Consider the following 20,144-nt stretch of genomic DNA (forward strand, 5'->3'; position numbering starts at 1 on the left):
TAATTACTTTTCTCGAAAAATATTTTCAACTAAAAAATTTTGAATAAATTTTTTTTTTACGCCAAATCAAACAAAACTAGTAAAAAAGTCATAATTTAACTACATCATATACATTATTAAATACAATGAAATAAAATCTTGACCATTAAAGTTTATCTCCATTATGGAGATGATCCTTGTTCACTTAGCTCACTATTTAACCTCTCACAATTATTAAAGGCTTAAAGCCGACATTGATTTGATTTCTCACATGGAAATAAAATTATGGAAAATAAGATTTATTTGTTGTTACGCCATAAACTATTTTAGCAAAAGAATTTATCTCACAAAATATAGAAAAGAAAAGAATCAAGAACTCCAGCCCAAACGGCTGGTCTTCAGGACTCAATGGGCCATACCAACTCTCTAACTTAATTGGGCTTTTTAGGCCCATACTTCCATCTTTCCTTGGTCCAAAATTGTAATTGACCTAAAACCCCTGAAAGAAAAACACCCAAATCGAAAGACCAAGAAGAAAACGAAAAGCACAGAAATCGCAAGCGAATTGGCAAAAATGTTCGGTCGAAGCAGGTTCCTCTCGTTTCCGATGGTAATTGGAGCAGTCATGTAAGTTCGCCTTCTTTTTTCTGTTTATCTTTTTTCTCTAATCTCAGTTGAAATGCTCTGATTTGGCTTCCTTTATTTTTTAGAAATTTTTGGCTCAGCTTGATGCCAATATGCAAAAGTGTATTCACTAATGCTTGAAGACGTTTCTACCTAATGGGGCATAGTTTTTGAGTCAACTCTCTAAATCGATCTGCTTTACTATGAAAATAGCAATTCAACAACTACTTGTGCTAAATTGCTTATAACATATGGATCTCACTGTATGTGATTGTACCCTGTATCCTGGTGATTTGGTTTGTTATATCTTGTGATGCTAGTGGTTTATTGGAGTGGTGAGATATTTCCTGCCAAGTCATAGCTTTGATACTCTGGATTGTAACAGTTAAGTCCTAGATTGGGTGGGTCTCTTGTGAAGTTGTGTATGTGCCAAGTTCAATATTGGTTATAAATTAGGTGAGACTGGGATATTTAAATGGCTCTACTGAATGTAATTACGACTTGTCCTTTTGGGGTATAGTGTAGATGTAGCTACCGCTTCTCAGGTCGTGACAATAGCACAATGTGCACTAGTATGATTCAAGATCTTCACATTTATTCATGCATATGGTTGAGAGCTACAACAATAGCTAAAGCCTGTGATTGAGTTGTAACTTGAACATTTTTGTGATACTTTAAGACAAAAATGCAATCGAATGCAATCAGATTCTAATGCTAGGCTATGCTTCTTAAAGCTGTGGGAAACATAGGATCATTTGCCCACAACTGACATAATTTTCACATTCCATCAAAGTTTAATGATGATTGATGGTCTCTAGAGTTTGGTTGCATCTCTTTGTAGCCCTTCCAACCAAACTGGACAACACTCTGGTACAAACAAAATTATTCAGCAGAACGTGTTCCTATGGAGTTGCATAGAATAAAATGGAAAGAAAAAAAAAATTAAATAAAACATGGGAAGCAGCCTCCTTTATTCTACTTATTTTTTGGGTTCAATATGGTTTTGATATTATACTTGTTTGACTTGTTTGTGGAGTATATCTGTTGTACACCAAGTGCAGAAGTAGAATGCCATACCCAAAATTCTTTTCATTTTGACGTTTGCATGAGAAAAGGAGTCTGCTTTTTGTATATAACATTGCTGCAAGCTTGCTATAAGTATGGAATTTAGTATTTGTTTCATACGTTTTGTTTCTTGACCTCTTTCTACACAATCTTCGGCTAAGGTTACTTATCAGAACGTTGTGGCCAACCTTTTAGCTTGGACTGTCTAGTAGACAAAACAGTGAGAGAAGAATAAAATTGATGATTTGATTCGCAAAGAAGTAAAATAGAGAAGAATAAAATAAGCCAATCACACAAGACACCATGATTTACATTATTTGGCTTGAAAAGCTTACATCCACGGGTGGAGACGATCATGAAGTAATTCCACTAACAATAGATGGAATAGAAATAGTAGTGAAGAAAGAATCACTCAAACCCAAAACCCTAATACACCCAAAATCTCACTCTCACATGAAAGAAAATCTTTTACAAAAGAGAAATTCTTCTATTCTTCTCTTGCTCTCTTCTTGCTACACACCAAATTCACAAAAAGAGAATTAATTTGGCTACCTAATTTTCTTGCTGCACAGCTATAAAAACTGAGGTCTGTGTGTCTCTTCAATCTTTAGTCAAGGTCGCCTGTCAGAATGTTGTGGCCAACCTTTAGCTTGGAATATCTAGTGGACAAAACAGGGAGAAATATGTCAGTTTGCTGGCAGAGATTTTAGGTCATGGTTGGATTACAATCTGCAATGCAGTACTGGAACTCTTTGGTAGCCTTGACATGGTACTATTGTGCTTAGATAGGCTACCCCTTAAATTGAATGAATTTTGCTGAGTGTTTATTCTGATGTGATCATATGGTAATATGTTTTCTTGCTGTGTGTTAATGATGATATGGGTTCTGCAGAATTGGAGTTGTTTCTGGGAAGGCAATATTTGGACCCCCACTTGATGAGTACTGGAAAAAGAAGCATCAGGAAGAGGCAGCTGCAAAGGAGACTGATGCAAGCTCAAGTTAGCAGATTTTATAGTGAACTTCCTCAAGTTTGGACATCTCATTAAGGTCCAAAGCCAGGGGATCACTGTTCCGGTTTTCTTTTTTAGGAGGCTCAAGCAGATTCATATGTCTGATGTGCTTGATATTTTTTTTGAAGAAATCGGAAGAGGGGAAAAGCCGATGACATTGGATGCATAGGGTCCCTAACTAATGGAAAGATACAGTAAGTTCTGTCAGTCTTTCTGGTTAAAGAAAAACCACACACAAGTTCTGTATTTGTTCGATTGTTTTTTGAGTTGCAAATTTCCGGTGAACACTGTTATTGAACCTTATTAGCAATACCATCTGGGAAACGCTCCTTGTAGATTTTCAATATCTCTTGGATATGCCATTCACTATTATAAAATTGATAGGAAAATCTGATTGATATTCTGTTCGTGCACCTTGTAAGGAAGAATGACAATGCACATTATTTGGAGATTCATTTCCTTCCGTTTCATTTCTAGATGATCTCGCCAATATCTGTGTTCTTCTTGGCTTGCTCTTGGATACTATTTTACAGATTTTGCACCCCAGAATCTTACCAACCCCACCTGGTGGAATTGGGAAGTGTTATCATTACACACCAATTACACACTCTCATTCACATGGGGTGGGACCCACCATTACATGGCCCCACCCCATGTGAGTGTTTTTTTATCATTACTCGGTGGAATCTGCTACCGAAAGCAGGAAACACAACATGCATTCAATTTTTATACCGAGGTTAGCCTTGATCAGTTTAGGATGATAACTATGAGAATCGGAAAAGTAGGAGACCTTAAAACTAAAACAGAAACATAAAAAGTCATTGTGGAATCTGGAACTTCCCGGAAAAAGAAAACACATCCCCTGAAAAGAACATCCAAAACCGAAAAGCTGCCGCAGTCTTCTTCAATAAAGATATATAGATGACAATGTATGGACGTTTTCAAGTACTATGTGGCCCTTGGCATAACTGCAAAAGCATGTCTAATCTGATTTATTTTGTTTCTTACCAACAAGCCAAGCAATTGCCCACTTTGCAGACAGCTGAGCCCTATCCTTTTTTGCGTGAAGTAATTTCGCTCGCACAAGTAATTTACCAGCTCTAGAAAGTTGGGAACTTGGGGTTACCAGCTCATGCCGCTTCTAGTGCCACGCGGAGCTATTGAAAATCCACTGATTTATCTTGGGATAAAAATTAATGTTCTTGTGTGAAGATATACGTATAAGACTATATAGATCACTTTAACTTGATTCGTTTAATTAAACGAGTCCGACCTCTTAACCATAATTTACTAATTTCGTACTAGTTTCGCGGGTCGTGTAAAAAACTGACAGCCCTTTGGTCGCGTATTAGGCTATGGTCATGTCGAGGTCCGATCCATTTAATAAATTGGGTCAAACCCCTTAACTCTAATCTATTAATTTCGTGTTGAGTTCGTATCATGTTTACAAAAAATTGTCAGCTCAACTTCAAACCACTGCCGTACATCAATTTAGATACTAGCTTTTTCTAGACTGTAATTACACATTTATAGTTTAATTGAGATACACAAAGAAATCACACACATAACTGCATCCTCTAAAGAAGCAACTGCATGTAAGAATATTTGGGAAACCAATCACATGAACTCACACAATAAGAAGAGAATATACTGAAGCAACTTAAGCTGGTACTAAAATCCAAGGACCTTCCAGTATGTGCAAGCACAAAGAGAGACATATGGTGGCAACAACAGAGGACTTCGCGGTGGCGTATCTCACAGCTTCAACACCCCCGTCAACGACTGCATCATGAACAATTTGAACACATCTTTTCAAACCTTCGTACAGCTTCTCCAACAGAAGCTCCAAGAACGATCTAACCGTCTCAAAAGTCACCCTCCCGGTCACATCAAGAACAAATCTCCGATTGCTTGGCACTGCCAAAGTGGATGACACTCTACCAACCCACCCTCTATCTTTCTCCTCACTTGGTTTGAGAATCATGTCCTCAATTCTAGCCGGAGTTGAGCCTTTTCCGGTAGCCGAAGAGGGAGGACCTGGACTCGAAATCATGCCGGAATCATGGCAGGTTTTCACAAGAGTTTCAACTGCACCATTACAAACCGACACCAACATGTCCCTCGCTTTCATTTCATGCTTGGGGTTGGTCAGCCCAGATAACAAATCATCATAGAAGTTGATGTTCATGGTCTTGTCAAGATAAACAGCAACGGCCGTGCTCACGAACAATTGGATACAGTCACCAATTAGCTCCCTGCATTTATCCCCACAGACCACGTTCACCCATTGTGGAATACGATTTGTCTCCGAATCAAAATGCTCAAAATTCGTCGAATTGTTTGAACAAAACGCCATGACCAAGTTCCTAGCGAAGCTTCCCACAACAGCGGAAGCAAAACCAGACCCAGCAGTGGAAAAAAGCTTGTCCATAGCGTGATCGGCGAAACTAGAAGAATTGGCACCAATATCACCACCACCGACAGAGCCACCGGCAGATCCATAACCCCGTAAAATTCCAACGGTTAAAGCCTGCGTGAGCCTTGTCAAAGACTGGGAGAACTCCTCGGAGCTCGCGATCTTCGATATCTGCTTCAAACTGTTGGGAACTCGGTCCGAATCGGATTGCAGAAACTGTTTCAAATCTTCAGAGACGACCCCGATTGACTCGGCGGAGGCGGAGGCGGCTTCTGCTACGGAAACTAAAGCTGATAAAAGCTTGGAAATTCTCTCTCTCTTATGCGCTACCGAAGGCAAATGATAAACCGTGTAGAGGCTGTAACCGGTGAAGCCAAAAGCGGAGAGAAGAAGAACCAACTTCTTTCTTCTTTTAGAAGCGAAATCGAAACCCGTTTTCACCAATTGCAGGTCCATCATTTGCGACACTCGAGAGAACCCAAACTTGTTTGACTATTGTGTTTCGGGAAACCAAGCTGGGCTCTTGGGTTTCGATGAACTTGTGAATGATTGATGAATCATTCAACTCTGAGAGAGAGAGAGAGAGATAGAGGGTGGACGTGCACCACTGGTTATGGGAAAGCAGCACCGAGACAACGATGTGCGTTAATCCGAAGCTCAACAACCGTTGGTCTTTCAATTTAATGCCCGTCAACAAAACTTGAGTGTTGCACCAAATCTTTGTGCCTTCTTTTATTGAGCTTATCCTAAGCTCATATCTCAATGTTTTCTATATATCAAACACCAACACACAAAATACAAGTTTTTTTTTTTTTTTTTTTGTAAGTCACAAAATACAAGTTGAATACCATAAATCTACTCCTTCTTTTTTAAGCTTATCCTTTTTTGACCCCTGACTCCCTGAGCCTAAAACTCAATGGGGCTGAACATTCAATTCAGAACAGATATCAAGAGGTGACACGACTACATGAATCAAGCTATTAGTTCTCATGCGTCATTTCAAACTCGACTTATTTAATTAAACATGTGAAATTTTTTAATCTTGACACGATTTAATTTAGGTAAATAGGTGGCACGACTTGACCCGCATAACCTATTTAATAAATAAATGAGTTGACCCAAACACAACTCATTTCGACTTGTTTAATATACTTGATAAGTTGGTATGACTTAATTAACACAATTCCATATCTTATAAGCATAAATTACATCAATTATACATATTCACTATCAGATTCATAACGATCAATATCCAATTAACTTGTTCATAATGAGTAGCTCAATCGGTTGGGGACCACACTTCGTGAAGTGGATGTCATTAATTTGAATCTCTCATCCCTCATCCCCCTCTTGTGTGGACATATCAAAAAAAAAAAAAAAAATCCAATTAACCATAACCATAATTAATAAACATAAACTAACTTCTTAGCATAATATTCAATCATAATAATACTACATACCAATGAAGGTCATCGATCTACGTAAACAAACATATAATAAATTACATATCTAATTGGATTCATACTTTAGGGTTTAGATTTTTAAATGGTAATGAAGTAATAATTAATTTACACGGATTTATACTATTAAGCAAGGTGACTCAAAATTGCCCCGTTCTATTCATATGTCTAATCGGGTTGAAATCTAATAATTTTATGTTGTATTGGTATTAAATTTACCAACCGTAAAAAATTGTCGACACTAATCTTAGGACCGGAGCTCGAGTATGACGTTCCAGAAGTAGTTGTGTCGGGGTCCAATCCACCAATTCGTGCACGTCATCGTCCTGCTTTTATGGACAGCTGAGATTGAGTACACGTTTCTTTCTCCAGCCGTCAGATCTTGCTTGAATCTGAAACCCCAGCAGAGAGCTGAGAGTTGAGAGTTGAGCCCCACAGGAGAGGAAGCTGACTGGGTAAAAGAGTTCAAATCCCAGATTGATGACAAAACCAAAAGTCCTAAAAACCTCTCTCTCTCTCTCTGTGTCTTTATAATTACGAAAATGCCATTGTCAAGCAAAATTTCCGGACGATTTCCGGAAATTTTGCTTCACTGAAGTATTACCCTATAGGAATAATATGGTAAAACGACACGCTGAAATACCGAAAGAGACTCCTAACCACAATTTTGAGAGTTTTGACAGAGTACACGTGTTGCGCGCTGAGGTCCAGAACGAGCCGCCGCACTTTGACAGCAACTGAGCAAGGGCTTATTGCCATGTGGCCTCGACATTTTTACGTGGCTAATACGCAGCAAAGCTCTCCGTCCTCCGGGTGCTAGCTGGTCTCCTCAACCCTCTGCCTACACCTTCTCGATCAATTCCCCTCCGCGATACAGAGAGAAAGACCGTACGTGGTGGGTTATATTTATATATGACGACTCTGCCGAGAAAACCAGACAAAGATAATCAATCAATATTGTGGGACTAGTTTCGCTATTCTTTTTTTCTTTTCTTTTTTTGGGGGTTTCCAAGAGGTGGGGTAGGAGTGTCTGTTACATGCGAGTTGAGATCACCTTCTATTTCGGCTATATATATATCTCCGTTACCATGGAAAAGTTCTAAACTTGGCAAACTTCTCAGCTCGATCTGTGAATTTCGCTGGTTTGTAATTATCATAGAGGAGCTGCTGATATTTTACAGGTAATGGTTAATTATACATAGATCTCTTTTTTGTTGTCCATTTAACGAATCATGAAGTTTTCAAGAAACTAAGGAATATCAAACACTGGGTTAATTTGATCATCTTATATTCTGCTGGGGTACTTTTTATTTTAATATCTGTGGCCTTTTTTTTTTTTTTTTGTTTTTTCTACTCGATGGGTTAGATTTGTTGCTTCCAAATTTTATTCTTCTTCTTCTTGTTGAAGTCAAATCATTTTAAAAAAAGAAAAAAACGATTTTCCTAGCTTGTTTCTCGTATTTGATATCTACATACGTTTAAGAATCCCTTGCAAACTACAAAAGATAAGTTCAAAGTAATCATTGTCGTGTTTGAATTAATCCTAGACAGACACAAAAAGGTCTGCTTCGATCAATTCGCTTCTTATTGAAGAAAGCAGCGATGTGGTACTGAAAGAATTAAATGCATGAACGAGTCATGATACATATATGTAGCCCGTAATTCTCTCAAATCTTTTACCTTCAACGACAAGCTACGTACTCTCCGCTGGCTTTCTTATCGCCTCCACGATTTGCTGTTCTGTTTACGCGCTTTCTTTTCAATTCCCATGTGTTTTGAATGTTCTAAAACAAGTATAAATTTACGCAGGTGATGCTAGCTGTTATCTTTTAAACTGATTTTGGTACGAAGATGGAGATCTTTTACCAGCCTTATATCGATCCAGAATTTGAATCGCTCATGGAAAGAATCTACCCTCCCAGGTATTGTTGCTATATATTAACATGCAACATCTATAATATTCTCTCATTCTGCTGCTTGTACGTCTCTCATCTACTTCTACAGTTCTACTTAATTCAGTTCTTTGATTTTCCTATTTGGTGTTGCAGAGTTTGTATAGACAATGACGCATGCGAAGGCTGCACGCTTGTTAAGGTTCGATTTAGTGTATACTAGCGTTCAATATCTGAATTATATCTTTTCTGCTGAGCGTAGACATGCTTTTATGGAAACTCTTCCTCCTGTCTTTTTGTTTTTCTGGGCTTTCTTTAATTTCTTGGCATGAGAAAGTGGGAGTGGGTTCTCACTTCTCAATTTCCCATTCCCAGCTGCTGGAAATTCCAGCCACGGATTTCATAAACAACTGCGGTTGTACCATCAAACGTACAAACATATAAAAATATCTCAAGTTTTGGAAGATCGAATAGGAAATTAGATATCATGGATCTTTCTAGCTAGTTATATTGCATTAATTAATGATAATGATTAATTCTTGAATAGAGATCTCCAATAATTTTGTTGTTTGAATTGATAATTAATAATTCGATAACAAATGTGAAACAGACGCTATAGTATTCTGAAATGGCTCTATCATATCTGTTGCTCAAGCAATTCAACAACAAATTGAAGATGATCAGGATTCATGATTATTTTTGCTAAATATATTCTGAATATAATATCATTGATTTATACTTCATAGTTTAACTAGATTTATGTTTTCAAGTATAAGTCGATTTAGGTTTACTTGTATATGGGTCGATCTATTCAACTATAAATATGAACTTATGTATTGTAAACAATCAAATTATTGAGCACAATGTACGTAGCTCTTTGGGCTTTACCTGTGAATCTAAGTTATAGACCGAACCATATAAATTTTCTATCTCGTTTTTCTTTCTTGCTTATGCTTTTATTCTATTTTAAATTTATTCACAAATCTCAACAATTACGAGTATGATATTAGTTAAAACCATAGTTGAATTCAATATATATATATTAGTATATGTTTCTGTCCCACCGAATGAAGAGCCAATAGAAATTAATCACATCAGTGGGAGAGATCGAAAAAAGAAGCTTTTGGAAGAAGAAACCTCAGCTATGCAACTACTAGGTTCCCTATCCGAAACGAACTTTTTGGGTGGCAGTACTGTAACGATCGATCGAAATCTAGTTCTATAGAAACCGTGAGGAAGCTCTAAAAGATCATAACCCCTGCAAAAAGCAAAATATAGAGTTGGTTTTCATGGGTTGTATCCTTGCTGATCGATCAGTTGCTTTTTCTAGTTTTTTCTGTAACCAGAAAATGACAGAAGCAGGCCGGCAAAACCCTTTTAATTAAACTTTTGTTTTGTTTTACAGGTTGACAGTGCAAACAAGCACGGGATTCTTCTGGAAATGGTCCAAGTCTTGACAGATCTTGACCTCGTTATATCCAAATCATACATTTCCTCAGACGGTGGATGGTTCATGGACGGTCAGATATCAAATCTTACATCACTTATAATTAATGTTTCTGTTTTCAATCCAATGTACGTAGCCATGTAGGAGCATCATCGATCTACAATATTCAATCTTTTAAACAGATACCCATTTGCTTCACAAGCCTTAAAATCGATCACATTCCATCCAATTTTTCCTCTTAATTCCTTTATTTTAAAGGATATATACACCAAAGATTATTACTGCTCTTCCTTTATATCTTCATTATTTTCTGCATTTCTGTGATCTCTTTTAACTTAATGAAAATCTCTTCTTACTCTTCTCTCTCATTCTCTCCCTTAATTCTAACTTTAAAAAGTTTCAATTTAAAGTATCCATCTTTCAAATTTTTATTTTGTTTTCAATTTCAACTATCGGTTGGAATTTTTCGTTAAATTCTGCCAAAATTTTCCAAAAGATTCCATTTTTTTTAGGTAAAAAAATTGCTAGAATTTAGGTATTTATCATAATTTAACGGAATTTGCAAAAATACTCATGCCTGAATATTTGAAAATTTTTATAAATTTTTTTAAAAAGAAATTAACACGGGAGTATTTAGAAGTATTTTAGAAATTTTGATAAGATTTAATCAAAAATTTTAACGGATGGTTGAAATTTAAAGAAAAAAAAATTGAAAAATGAATATCCTAAATTGACACTTTTTAAAGTTTGGATATATTTTTGTAAAAGTAATAAAAGATCAAAAATTATAAGTGAAATTAACCAAGTATTTTTTAAAAGTATTTTTTCAAAATAGAAATAAGTAGGATTATTATTTATTTTTTATTTTTTTTAAGAAATCTACGTGGATGCTCTAAAAGTAAGTTCTCTCATGCTAAAAGTTATTTTGGCTAGTACTATAATAAAATAGCAAAAAAAATTTAAAAAAAAAAAAAAAAAAAAAAAAAAAAAAAAAAAGAAAAGAAAAAAAAGCCTCTAAATAGGTTTGGCCCTCTGGGAAAAATAGCATGAGAATCATTGCATTGTAATTAAAATATTACAGTAATTCCACTTTTAATTACAATAATGCCATGGAAAAGCATTTTTTCCGGATGAAATCCGGAAGAAATGCTTCTCCTAAGCATTAGCCTAATTTATAAATGCTCACGTTGTAAGCTTCATATGGGTCGCCCACGTACTAGAACTGCGCCTGATTCACGTGGGTCTCTTTCGATTATGGTGGTGCAGTGTTCCACGTAACAGACCAGGCTGGCAACAAGCTCACTGACGAAAACCTCATACTTTACATCCAGCAGGTCTCTCTCTCTCTCTCTCTCATGTTTATCTAATCAGCTTTCAAATTTTCCGAAACCAGTAACAATAAACAGTAACATGCAGGCACTGTGCCCGAGCAGGAGATCAGAGAGGACATCATCAAAGGAGATACAGACACGTTTGGGAAGAGAGGTGAGACCCCGCCACGTGACAGCTGAGCACACGGTCCTAGAGATGACTGGGACGGACCGACCGGGCCTAATGTCTGAGATGTCAGCGGTGCTCCTTGAGCTGGGGTGCAACGTCACCTCCGCCGTGGCATGGACCCACAAATCCCGAGCGGCCTGCATAATCCAAGTGGAGGATGGGTTCAAAGGCGGGCCCATCACAGACCCTATCCGCCTGGCCCACGTGGAGGAGCAGCTAGAGAACGTGGTGGAGGCCCATCATGGGAATGGGGAGAGGAGGAGCGTTAGGCTCACCGCCCCGGTGGCGGGCCAGACCCATACGGAGCGGCGGCTCCACCAGTTGATGTATGCAGATAGGGATTACGAGCGGTGTCACCGCTGTGATGGTGGCGATCAGCATAAGAAGGGCTGTGATGGGACTCACGCGACCATAGAGAGTTGCGAGGAGAAAGGGTACTCGGTGGTGAATGTAAGGAGTAGAGACCGTCCGAAGCTACTGTTTGACACTCTGTGTGCTCTGACTGACATGGAGTACGAGGTGTTTCATGCCGTGGTTGCCTCCAAGGGCTCCATGGCTGATCAGGTACTACTAGGAATTTTTTCAAATATAAAACAAGACACTTTTCAAAACGGATAGTCATTCTTACTAATTTTGCCCGAGGAATGTTAGATTTCTTTTGACTGTACTTTTGTGTTTTTCTATCATGACATAATATTTTTTAATAAAAATATAAAAAAGAAATTAAGATATAATTTTTTTTATTATTAAAAACAGAATGACATGTTTACATAAAAGAACTCAAAAAAATACTAAAAGAAGCTCTAGCATTTCTCAATTTTGCTATATGAACTTCTGCCCTAAGAACTACATGCCGGAATAGATTTTGGGTCAGGCAGGTCGAAATTTTATCATATTTATTTTCTAAATTGATTGAAATTAAATGTGGATTTCTCAGGAGTATTTTATACGGCATAAGGACGGCTGCACTTTGGATACACAGAGCGAAAGGCATAAGCTGACACAATGCTTGATTGCTGCTGTAGAGAGAAGAGTCTCCCATGTATGTACAGCAAGGCCCTGCTTATACTTTTACTGCTCCTTTCGGCAAATTATTTTTGTGTTCTATTTCACTAGCATCTGAGACAAGGCAACTTCTCTTGCTTTTGGGGTTAAATCATGCTAACTACAACGAAGATTTATGGGCTCTTGATAACTGTTTTGCAGGGACTGAGGTTAGAAATCTGCACACACAACCGAATGGGATTGCTCACAGACATGACACGGGTACTCCGCGAGAATGGACTATCAATATCGAGGGTTGAGCTCGGGATACGAGGCGATAGAGCAATTGGATCATTCTACATTACAGATCCCTCCGGGCATGATGTGAATCCAAACATAATCGAGGTGGTGAAAAAAGAGACCGGCGGATCTGTCCTTGCAATTCAGAGGTCCCCGGCATGGGGTCCTCAGGCTTCTTCCTCATCGAGGACAGCCCAAAGCACCAACAAAAGCATAGAGGACAGGCCAAGATTCTCACTTGGAAGCTTGTTGTGGTCTCAACTTGAGCGCCTCTCGGGTAATTTCGGCTCCATTAGATCTTAGAGTTCCAAGCTCAGGAACTTCTTCCATGTCGTACATGTGGATATTTTTGTAAATAAGGTTATGTACCAGAAGTCGGAGTAGTTTCTCTCTTCCCAACAAGATGAAGTCCCATGTAAATGATCTATACAAATAGATGGCCATACGAAACGCATCCACTCCACCCAACAAAATATTAATGAAATATTTTCTTTGAAAACAAATTTGGTTTTTCGTTGCACAATTATGAATCCCTTCTTCCCTTGCTCTAAATTTCAAATCTCAAGATCCCGAGTAATGTTATTCTTCACAACCATTTCACATTGGCTGATATGACGTGTTTTAATTGGCTTCTTATGTCAGTTACTTACAAAATACAAAAGAAAAACCACTTAAAACATCAACGTCAACCGATATAAAATGAATGTGATAAATAGATATGTAGAATAGCATTACTCAAACAGCAATGCGGTTGTCAGTTCAAACAAAATTCACTCAACACATCCATGTGTAGTATGTGATATGTCTGCTACATGTGGCGATCCATTAAAAGTAGTCTTTGATAGCAACTAGGTCACTAGTGAGGCCTAAACAGCTGCCAAGACCCCAATAGCATTGATTTCTTTGACATAATTGATTCTTGCATTTAGCACGAACAAAGAAAAGGATTATTGCAATATTTTGTCTTCTTTGAATCATTTACATAAGTTGATCAGGAGCGTTTCCTGATCATTAGTTCATGAATAATTCTTCTACAAAACTATTACTTTTTCACATAACAGGCAGTTGAATTCAAATGAATAGACAGTTTACAGGATGGAGCAGAATTTACTGCATATAAAAATACATTTATAAGACAGTAATCCAGTTTAGATCTGGCTTTATGTACAAACATACAGTTTCCGATGGATAACTCAGAAGACTGTAAGACGAGCTATTCACAGACAGTGCAAGGCAAGGCTTTTATGGATTGTCAAAACACATCAATATCATCGACATTAAGCCAATCATTAGATTCCTTGTTCTCAGGGTTACGAGTGCTTACCTGCTCAGATCCAGCGATTTTTATCTCAACAGAACTTATGTCCTTAACTGAGTCAGCGGAGCTTCTGCTAAGCTGAACCCAGTCCCTTGAATCTTTTGTTGAAGAATCAGAACCAGATGTGACTTTCTTGTAACTTGTGGGCACATCTCCATCATCCTCCTCAAGATCGCTAAACGATACATCCTCATCATTCCCTATAGGGAAGGTATTTCCACTTGCACCAACTATTTCTGAACTTTCCTCTTTCAACCAATCATCACCATCATCCTCGAATTTCTCATCTAAGACCCCAGAGGAGGAACCGGATGTCAAATGTTGATTTCTGGTTTGATTCGCTGGTCCTTCCTCAACAACAGGCTTGTCAACAATTTGAACTTCAGTACTATGGACTGGGTGCTTCTCCATCTCAATGTCAGCAGACACTGAGGAAGAAGGCACTTCAACAACTGACGTCCCAAGAGCATTTGATTTTGATTGACCGCTAGGTAGTACAGAGAGATGCTCTTCATGTGTTACGGCATCAGAATTTGTGCCTCTTCCAGAATATTCTGGTTCTTGCTTTGCCTTATTTCGGATTTGCAACGCCTGTGTCAACATTGTTCTGGCTTCTACTATCTGCAAACATAACAAAACTTACTACTAAGGCGGACTAGAGAATTAATTGCTCGACAGAAGTACCAAAACAGTTCTTACAAATCAAAAAACATGAAAGACATTAAGACAAGTGCAAAGGCCAGAACTGCAAAACTTAACAGCTAAAACCACTTCTACATCCTATACTTCAAGAGTGGAGCCAGATTTTTCTATTGGAGGGGGAGGACTCAGGAGGAAGGGAGGCAGACTAACGAAATAATGCAATTAAAAATAGTGTTCAAACATTACATGAAAGAAAAACTTTCAATCAGATTCTTTATATATTAATATTGTCCTAGAACTAAAAACAAGAATACGAAAATATATTTTGTCAACTTGAACATTGATATATACAATAATAATAATATCACAAATAAGCATTGTTTAAATAAAATCTAGAGGAATATAATCAAACTTAACGACTATGCTATATTGGCAAAAGTGCTAAGGTACAAGAAAAGAACCAGATAATAGGACAGCCTCAGAAAATCATATGGTAAATTATAAACAACAAGAAAATAAATAGCTAGCAGATAGTATGCTAGAAAACCAAGCAAAAAAAATTTAAACATATGAAAATGTATTAATCTAGCCATTAATTAAGCAAATGCATTTTCTTCATACATAACAATATGGAACTAAATTCTGCCTACATTAATAATTGAATGATTTTAAGAGAATGGAAGGTCTGTCTCGTGTTGTGTATATCGTTAACTCATAAGCCCAATCTTGAATGGACAAAAAAAGGAGGAAAAAAAGAAGAAAAAGGAATAGCTTTCGAAAAACTAAAATGGCATAAGCCCAATCCCAAATGTCATAAGCTCTGTATTTTCCCTAAGTTTTGTAAGAACTTGTAGAATAATAGGAATAGCTTTTTAGAAGAAGATGAAAAAGAAATCTATTTAGGTTTTTAATTTGGGGCAGCTTAAAAGTCCCTCTACGTTTTTTTTTTTTTCAAGAATTTGCCCCCCCCCCCCCCCCCCCCCAACCCCAAGCCTCGCTTCTGTCTGCCACCGAAGTCAACAAATAGGCTATTGACAACTGCAGGAAATCCCTTTCTCCTCACAAACTGACTTTTCTTTATTAGGATAAAATATACAGAAACCTATGAGACTTTGTAATAAATAATAGTTTTCTTTAGCTAACCAGTGTGTTGACTATACTCCTTGCTTTCAGGGACATTTATCCGACCTTCATATGGATTAATTGTTTATCTAAGATCATAGGTAAATAACCATTCTTTCACGAAAGCTTTTTGAAAACAAATGTAAACTTCATGGCATCTAAGTCAAGTGATGGAAATTGGCAAGATGCGTACTAAACAAGGAAGAATAGAGGAACGAACAAATTCATTCATTTCTTAATAAGAAATCGCATATTCATTGAAAAGCGCAAAGGAACACAACCCAAGTACACAGGTTATATATAAGAGAGATAAGAGAGACACCAGAGACATCTAGCTAGAGAAAAAAAAAAAAAATGAAAGCTCGAAATATTAACATCAAAGACGGTAGCCCAATGAAAAAGTCTTAAAGAATAAATAAAGCCTTCAATTCCACTAATGTCCTCTCACGGTCCTCAAAGCTCCGATCATTTCTTTCCCTTCAATGATACCACATAAGATAAGACGGAATCATCTTCCAAACTCCATCAAGCTGAAATCACCACCTAGCGCTCTCTAGCAAGTGAAGAGATCTACCACCCGACTAGGCATAACCCAAGCCAAACCCAAGCCAACCCTACACTGCTGAAGAAAGAATTCCTAAGATTACTGGCAATCTCACAATGGACTAGAAGATATCCATTGACTCTCTTTGCACACGAAGCACCACTCCACTACAATGACATGTCATTTCCTTAGATTATCCATGATGAGAATCTTCCCTAATGCAGCCGACCAAGCAAAAACGTCACTCTCATGACAACTTTATTCCACCAAATACCCCTCCAAGGGAAATGAGTACTATCATGGGGAACAAGAAACATTGTAGTATGATCTACATCAAACGACCATCTGTTGAAAGGAACCCGACAAAACTTATCTTCACCACCCTGTCTCACTCTGAAGGAATACAACAACTATCAACAAAGTGAAAAACGAGGCAAAGAGATCTACCTCTCAATCGTGAACCGCTATGAAAAAGTCAATATTCCATTGATTAGAGGCCCTAGAAAGCTCCAAATGGCCTGCTGTCGTAGCTTCCCTAATAGGAAATGCTATACAAGTCTGGAAAAGCTATTTTGAGGGCTTGATCCCCACACCATACGTCATGCCAAAATCTAATTCTGGAGTTGTCACTCACCACAAATCTAGTATGACTAGAAAACTCTCCTTAGCCCCTCTTGATACTTTTCCAAAGCCCCACCCCATATGACCCATGGATCTCATTTGAACACCACTTGCCCCATACATTGTCATATTTAGAATCCACAATCACCCTCCATAAGGCCCCTCTCCCATGAGCATAGCGGCAAAGTTACTTCCCCAAAAGAGCTTGGTTGAACACAAGCAAATTTTAAACCCTCAACCCTCCTTCAAAGATCAAAGTATACACCTTAGTCCAGCTAATCAAGTGATATTTGAACGCTTCAACTATGCCACCCCACAAAAAATTCTGTTGCAACTTCTCTAAGCGATTGGCAACACCAATTGGCAAGGGCAAAAGAGACATGATGTAAGAAGGCAAATTAGATAAAGTGCTTTAAATCAGAGACCTTTGATAAGTACATCCTCTTCCATCCAGCCAAACAGCACTCTATTTTCTCAATAATGTCACAATCTAGGTAACCTCTTCTAAATCAAATTAGGGAACTGGGCTTCCCAATATGGTGAAATAATGAATCTATCAATTCGAGACTAGGAGGGAGGGTCCCTGCTGCTAGACCACGTAAAGGAGCCGTCCACTAGAAGAATGTCCATGAGCCCCTACTCAAAAATGAAATCAGAAAACTCCAACATAGCTAGACAATAACAGGCTTCACCCAGTCTCTCGCTAGGAAAACAAGTGACATTGAAGTCCCCCCGATCCCGATGCATCAAGATAAGTCCTACCAACTAAGCAAACCAATCAATCATCCCATAAAACCTTCTATTACCATCGGCATTTGATCCACAAACACCCACAAAAGCCCAAAGAAACTTGATCTTCCACATTTTTGAAAGAAATGGCACCCGAGAGCTCACCCACACACTCTTCGATTTTCTCAACTACCCTCCTATCTCACATGAGCAAAATACCACCAGAGGCCCCCCTAGAGTCCAAACAACACAATCTACATGAATGCACCCCCATAAGCTAGGCACAATACTATAGAAAATTACTCCCTTTAAGGAAAAAAAGAAAAGGAAAAAAAGGAACATTGAACTAGGTCCTGCTGAACTTAACAACTCTAAGCTAAAAGCTAAGAGGATTGACAATAATCAAGCTCATGAATAACATCGCAATATCATCCTTTTTCCCATACTCACCATGCAGCTTTATATTTTTATTTCCTCATAAGTTCTTTCAGATCTAATGAAGTTTAGCACCTTGGTTCCCTCAGCAGTTCTAAATCTACGAAGCCCTCACCATTTTGGGATAAAATTTACTAGAAACCTTAAACCTCAAAACTTATGGAGCAAGATAAGAACAGAGTTAAAGTCTCTTGGTGCTTCGTATATCTTCTACAACCTTTGGTTAAATACATTAAACAGTTCATGTGCAAATGTTTCTCATATACCCCATGCTAATACCAATATTATGTCACGATGCATATCAAAATTTTATAAAATTGAAAAATCCTTGTGCTACAGCTCAAGGAGAGGAGTCTCTTCAGCCCATTAGTTGTGGTAAAGTCCAACAACAATCACATAATAAAGCAAGCAAAAAAAAAACTGTGGGCCAAAGCTAAACGAAAAGGTTAACTTACTTTGGGTGTTGACAAAAGTTCAGCATCATGTTTACTGAGTCTTGGATGCAAGAGTACAAAGTAAATCTTCCAAAAGCAAGCCTCACTCATATATCCTGGGCAAAGCTCCATCCTCAGAGCAGCTAAGCTTGGCGCAAGACGCTCAATAGCCAGAGCATGTTCTTGTTGTGCATCAGACAATTCAAAGTCTGGGAAAAAAAACGATCCCAGAATGTGTAAAATTCAGTAAGAACTTATAAACATCTATATGCTATAAATTTCCAAACCACATAATTTACAATTTTCTCACTTCCATGCTATCAAACTATCTAGCATGTTGATTTGTCGTCATCAAACGCTAAAATTGTCAATTCAATCAATTCCCTTTCAAATTTACTAAAGGAAATCAAATCTTAGTTCACACCCTGATATCGGAAGCTTTTTAATAGACTTGAAATCAAGTTGGAAAACTGAATAAGCACAACTATTCAGTCATTTGACAAACTAATTAGACTCTATAACCTGCCAACCTGAATCAATTATCCACACTAACTACGAAACAAAAATGCACGATGAAACTCAATAATATAATGTCAAATTAATTGGCTCAAAACATTTCTTAATCGAACTCTCATGAACGCATCGCATATAATCTCACATAAATAAAAATAAATAAACTAAAAAATACGAGAATTATACCATCAGGATCTTCATCATCAGGGAGAGGGAAATCCAACCAAGTTTCCGGATGCATCGCTATGTTCCTTGCGAAGGCCAGCACCTCCTCGGTCACACCGACGGCATCACCGATCTCCTCCTCCGATCCAAGCTGGAGAAAATTCGAAGCGATCTTGGTGATCTCCGATACCGCTTTGTTGCTCGACAGCTTCGAGATCCCAGTCTTGAATTTCCCGCTGATTTCCGCGAAATCGCTGCGGATTCCGGATATCATGTCCTCTTCGGACGGTTCTCCGTGATCGGGTTGATCGGACGGCTGAGGGGGGTTCGAGTCGGGGATCTGAGGAGGAGGAGGAGGAGGGGCTAGGAAGGAGGCGACGCCCCAGAGCTGTCGGGTTACAGTTTTGGTGAGCTCCGAGATGTCATCTCTGACGCCGCGTGGCGATGGAGTGGACGGTGATGATGGCGAATCTGGCTTCGGTTTCGGTGGTGATTTTGGATCTGCGGCATTGGCGTTGATGTTGGTATCTTCGTCGTCGTTGTCATTGTCGTCGAGTTTGAGTGAGTTCGCGATGGACCTCGCTAACCAAGACATCGCTCTGGATCTCTGGTGCTGTGGAACGCGAAGACTTCTTTACATGGATCGAGACTTCCAAACGACGCCGTTTTTTGAGTTCATATTTGCACTGCTACCCCGTGCTTTGCTTTCTAGACTTTGTACTTCAATTTGACAATTTTTACTATAATAAATTTTTCTTTCAAATTTTTTTTTTTTTAAAGTAAATTTTCTTTCAAATTAAATAGGAAGAATTTTACAGACTGGTACGTATTTGAAATTGATGCAGGCAGTTTTATTAATTTTTTGTTAGATTTTTTTTCCTTCATATTTACGCCACCCTGCATTAGAAATGCATCATGATAATAATGAATTTTTCTAAAACTT

General features: G+C 38.1%; 3 protein-coding genes and 1 long non-coding RNA gene across 4 annotated transcripts; 2 read left to right on the top strand and 2 right to left on the bottom strand.

Annotated features, from left to right (window-relative positions):
• The first annotated feature begins 471 nt into the window (after positions 1–471).
• LOC133864635 (uncharacterized) lies at positions 472–3,155 on the top strand. Its single transcript, XR_009899531.1, has 2 exons — positions 472–606; positions 2,561–3,155. It is a non-coding gene; the product is annotated as an uncharacterized LOC133864635 (long non-coding RNA).
• A 989-nt stretch (positions 3,156–4,144) lies between these two features.
• LOC133864712 (protein PHLOEM PROTEIN 2-LIKE A10-like) lies at positions 4,145–5,768 on the bottom strand. The gene has a single exon (XM_062301123.1). The coding sequence runs from the start codon at positions 5,552–5,554 to the stop codon at positions 4,340–4,342; it is 1,215 nt and encodes a 404-aa protein (XP_062157107.1). The 5' UTR covers positions 5,555–5,768; the 3' UTR covers positions 4,145–4,339.
• Positions 5,769–7,398: 1,630 nt separating this feature from the next.
• LOC133864315 (ACT domain-containing protein ACR1) lies at positions 7,399–13,181 on the top strand. The gene is made up of 8 exons (XM_062300603.1): positions 7,399–7,736; positions 8,365–8,477; positions 8,604–8,649; positions 9,853–9,967; positions 11,161–11,228; positions 11,311–11,958; positions 12,332–12,436; positions 12,601–13,181. Exons 2-8 carry the CDS (start codon positions 8,407–8,409, stop codon positions 12,979–12,981), a joined length of 1,434 nt encoding a protein of 477 aa, XP_062156587.1. The 5' UTR covers positions 7,399–7,736; positions 8,365–8,406; the 3' UTR covers positions 12,982–13,181.
• Positions 13,182–13,724: 543 nt separating this feature from the next.
• Positions 13,725–19,849, bottom strand: LOC133863708 (uncharacterized). Its single transcript, XM_062299763.1, has 3 exons — positions 19,223–19,849; positions 18,545–18,732; positions 13,725–14,617 (listed from the first exon to the last, which is right to left on the bottom strand). The coding sequence occupies exons 1-3, from the start codon at positions 19,794–19,796 to the stop codon at positions 13,931–13,933; spliced, it is 1,449 nt and encodes a 482-aa protein (XP_062155747.1). The 5' UTR covers positions 19,797–19,849; the 3' UTR covers positions 13,725–13,930.
• Between the last annotated feature and the right edge of the window lie 295 nt (positions 19,850–20,144).

The sequence above is a fragment of the Alnus glutinosa genome, chromosome 3, assembly GCF_958979055.1.
Source record: "Alnus glutinosa chromosome 3, dhAlnGlut1.1, whole genome shotgun sequence".
Classification (NCBI taxonomy): domain Eukaryota; kingdom Viridiplantae; phylum Streptophyta; class Magnoliopsida; order Fagales; family Betulaceae; genus Alnus; species Alnus glutinosa.

Bases quoted from the DNA above. Each gene is read 5' to 3' on its own strand.
- LOC133864712 (XM_062301123.1), bottom strand. From the start codon at position 5,554: ATGATGGACCTGCAATTGGTGAAAACGGGTTTCGATTTCGCTTCTAAA.
- LOC133864315 (XM_062300603.1), top strand. From the start codon at position 8,407: ATGGAGATCTTTTACCAGCCTTATATCGATCCAGAATTTGAATCGCTC. The intron at 9,968-11,160 runs GTCAGATATCAA...ATGGTGGTGCAG, and splicing joins CGGTGGATGGTTCATGGACG to TGTTCCACGTAACAGACCAG. The intron at 11,959-12,331 runs GTACTACTAGGA...TGGATTTCTCAG, and splicing joins AGGGCTCCATGGCTGATCAG to GAGTATTTTATACGGCATAA.
- LOC133863708 (XM_062299763.1), bottom strand. From the start codon at position 19,796: ATGTCTTGGTTAGCGAGGTCCATCGCGAACTCACTCAAACTCGACGAC. The intron at 18,733-19,222 runs GTATAATTCTCG...TTTTTTTCCCAG, and splicing joins TGATGATGAAGATCCTGATG to ACTTTGAATTGTCTGATGCA. The intron at 14,618-18,544 runs GTAAGTTAACCT...TTATGTTTGCAG, and splicing joins AACTTTTGTCAACACCCAAA to ATAGTAGAAGCCAGAACAAT.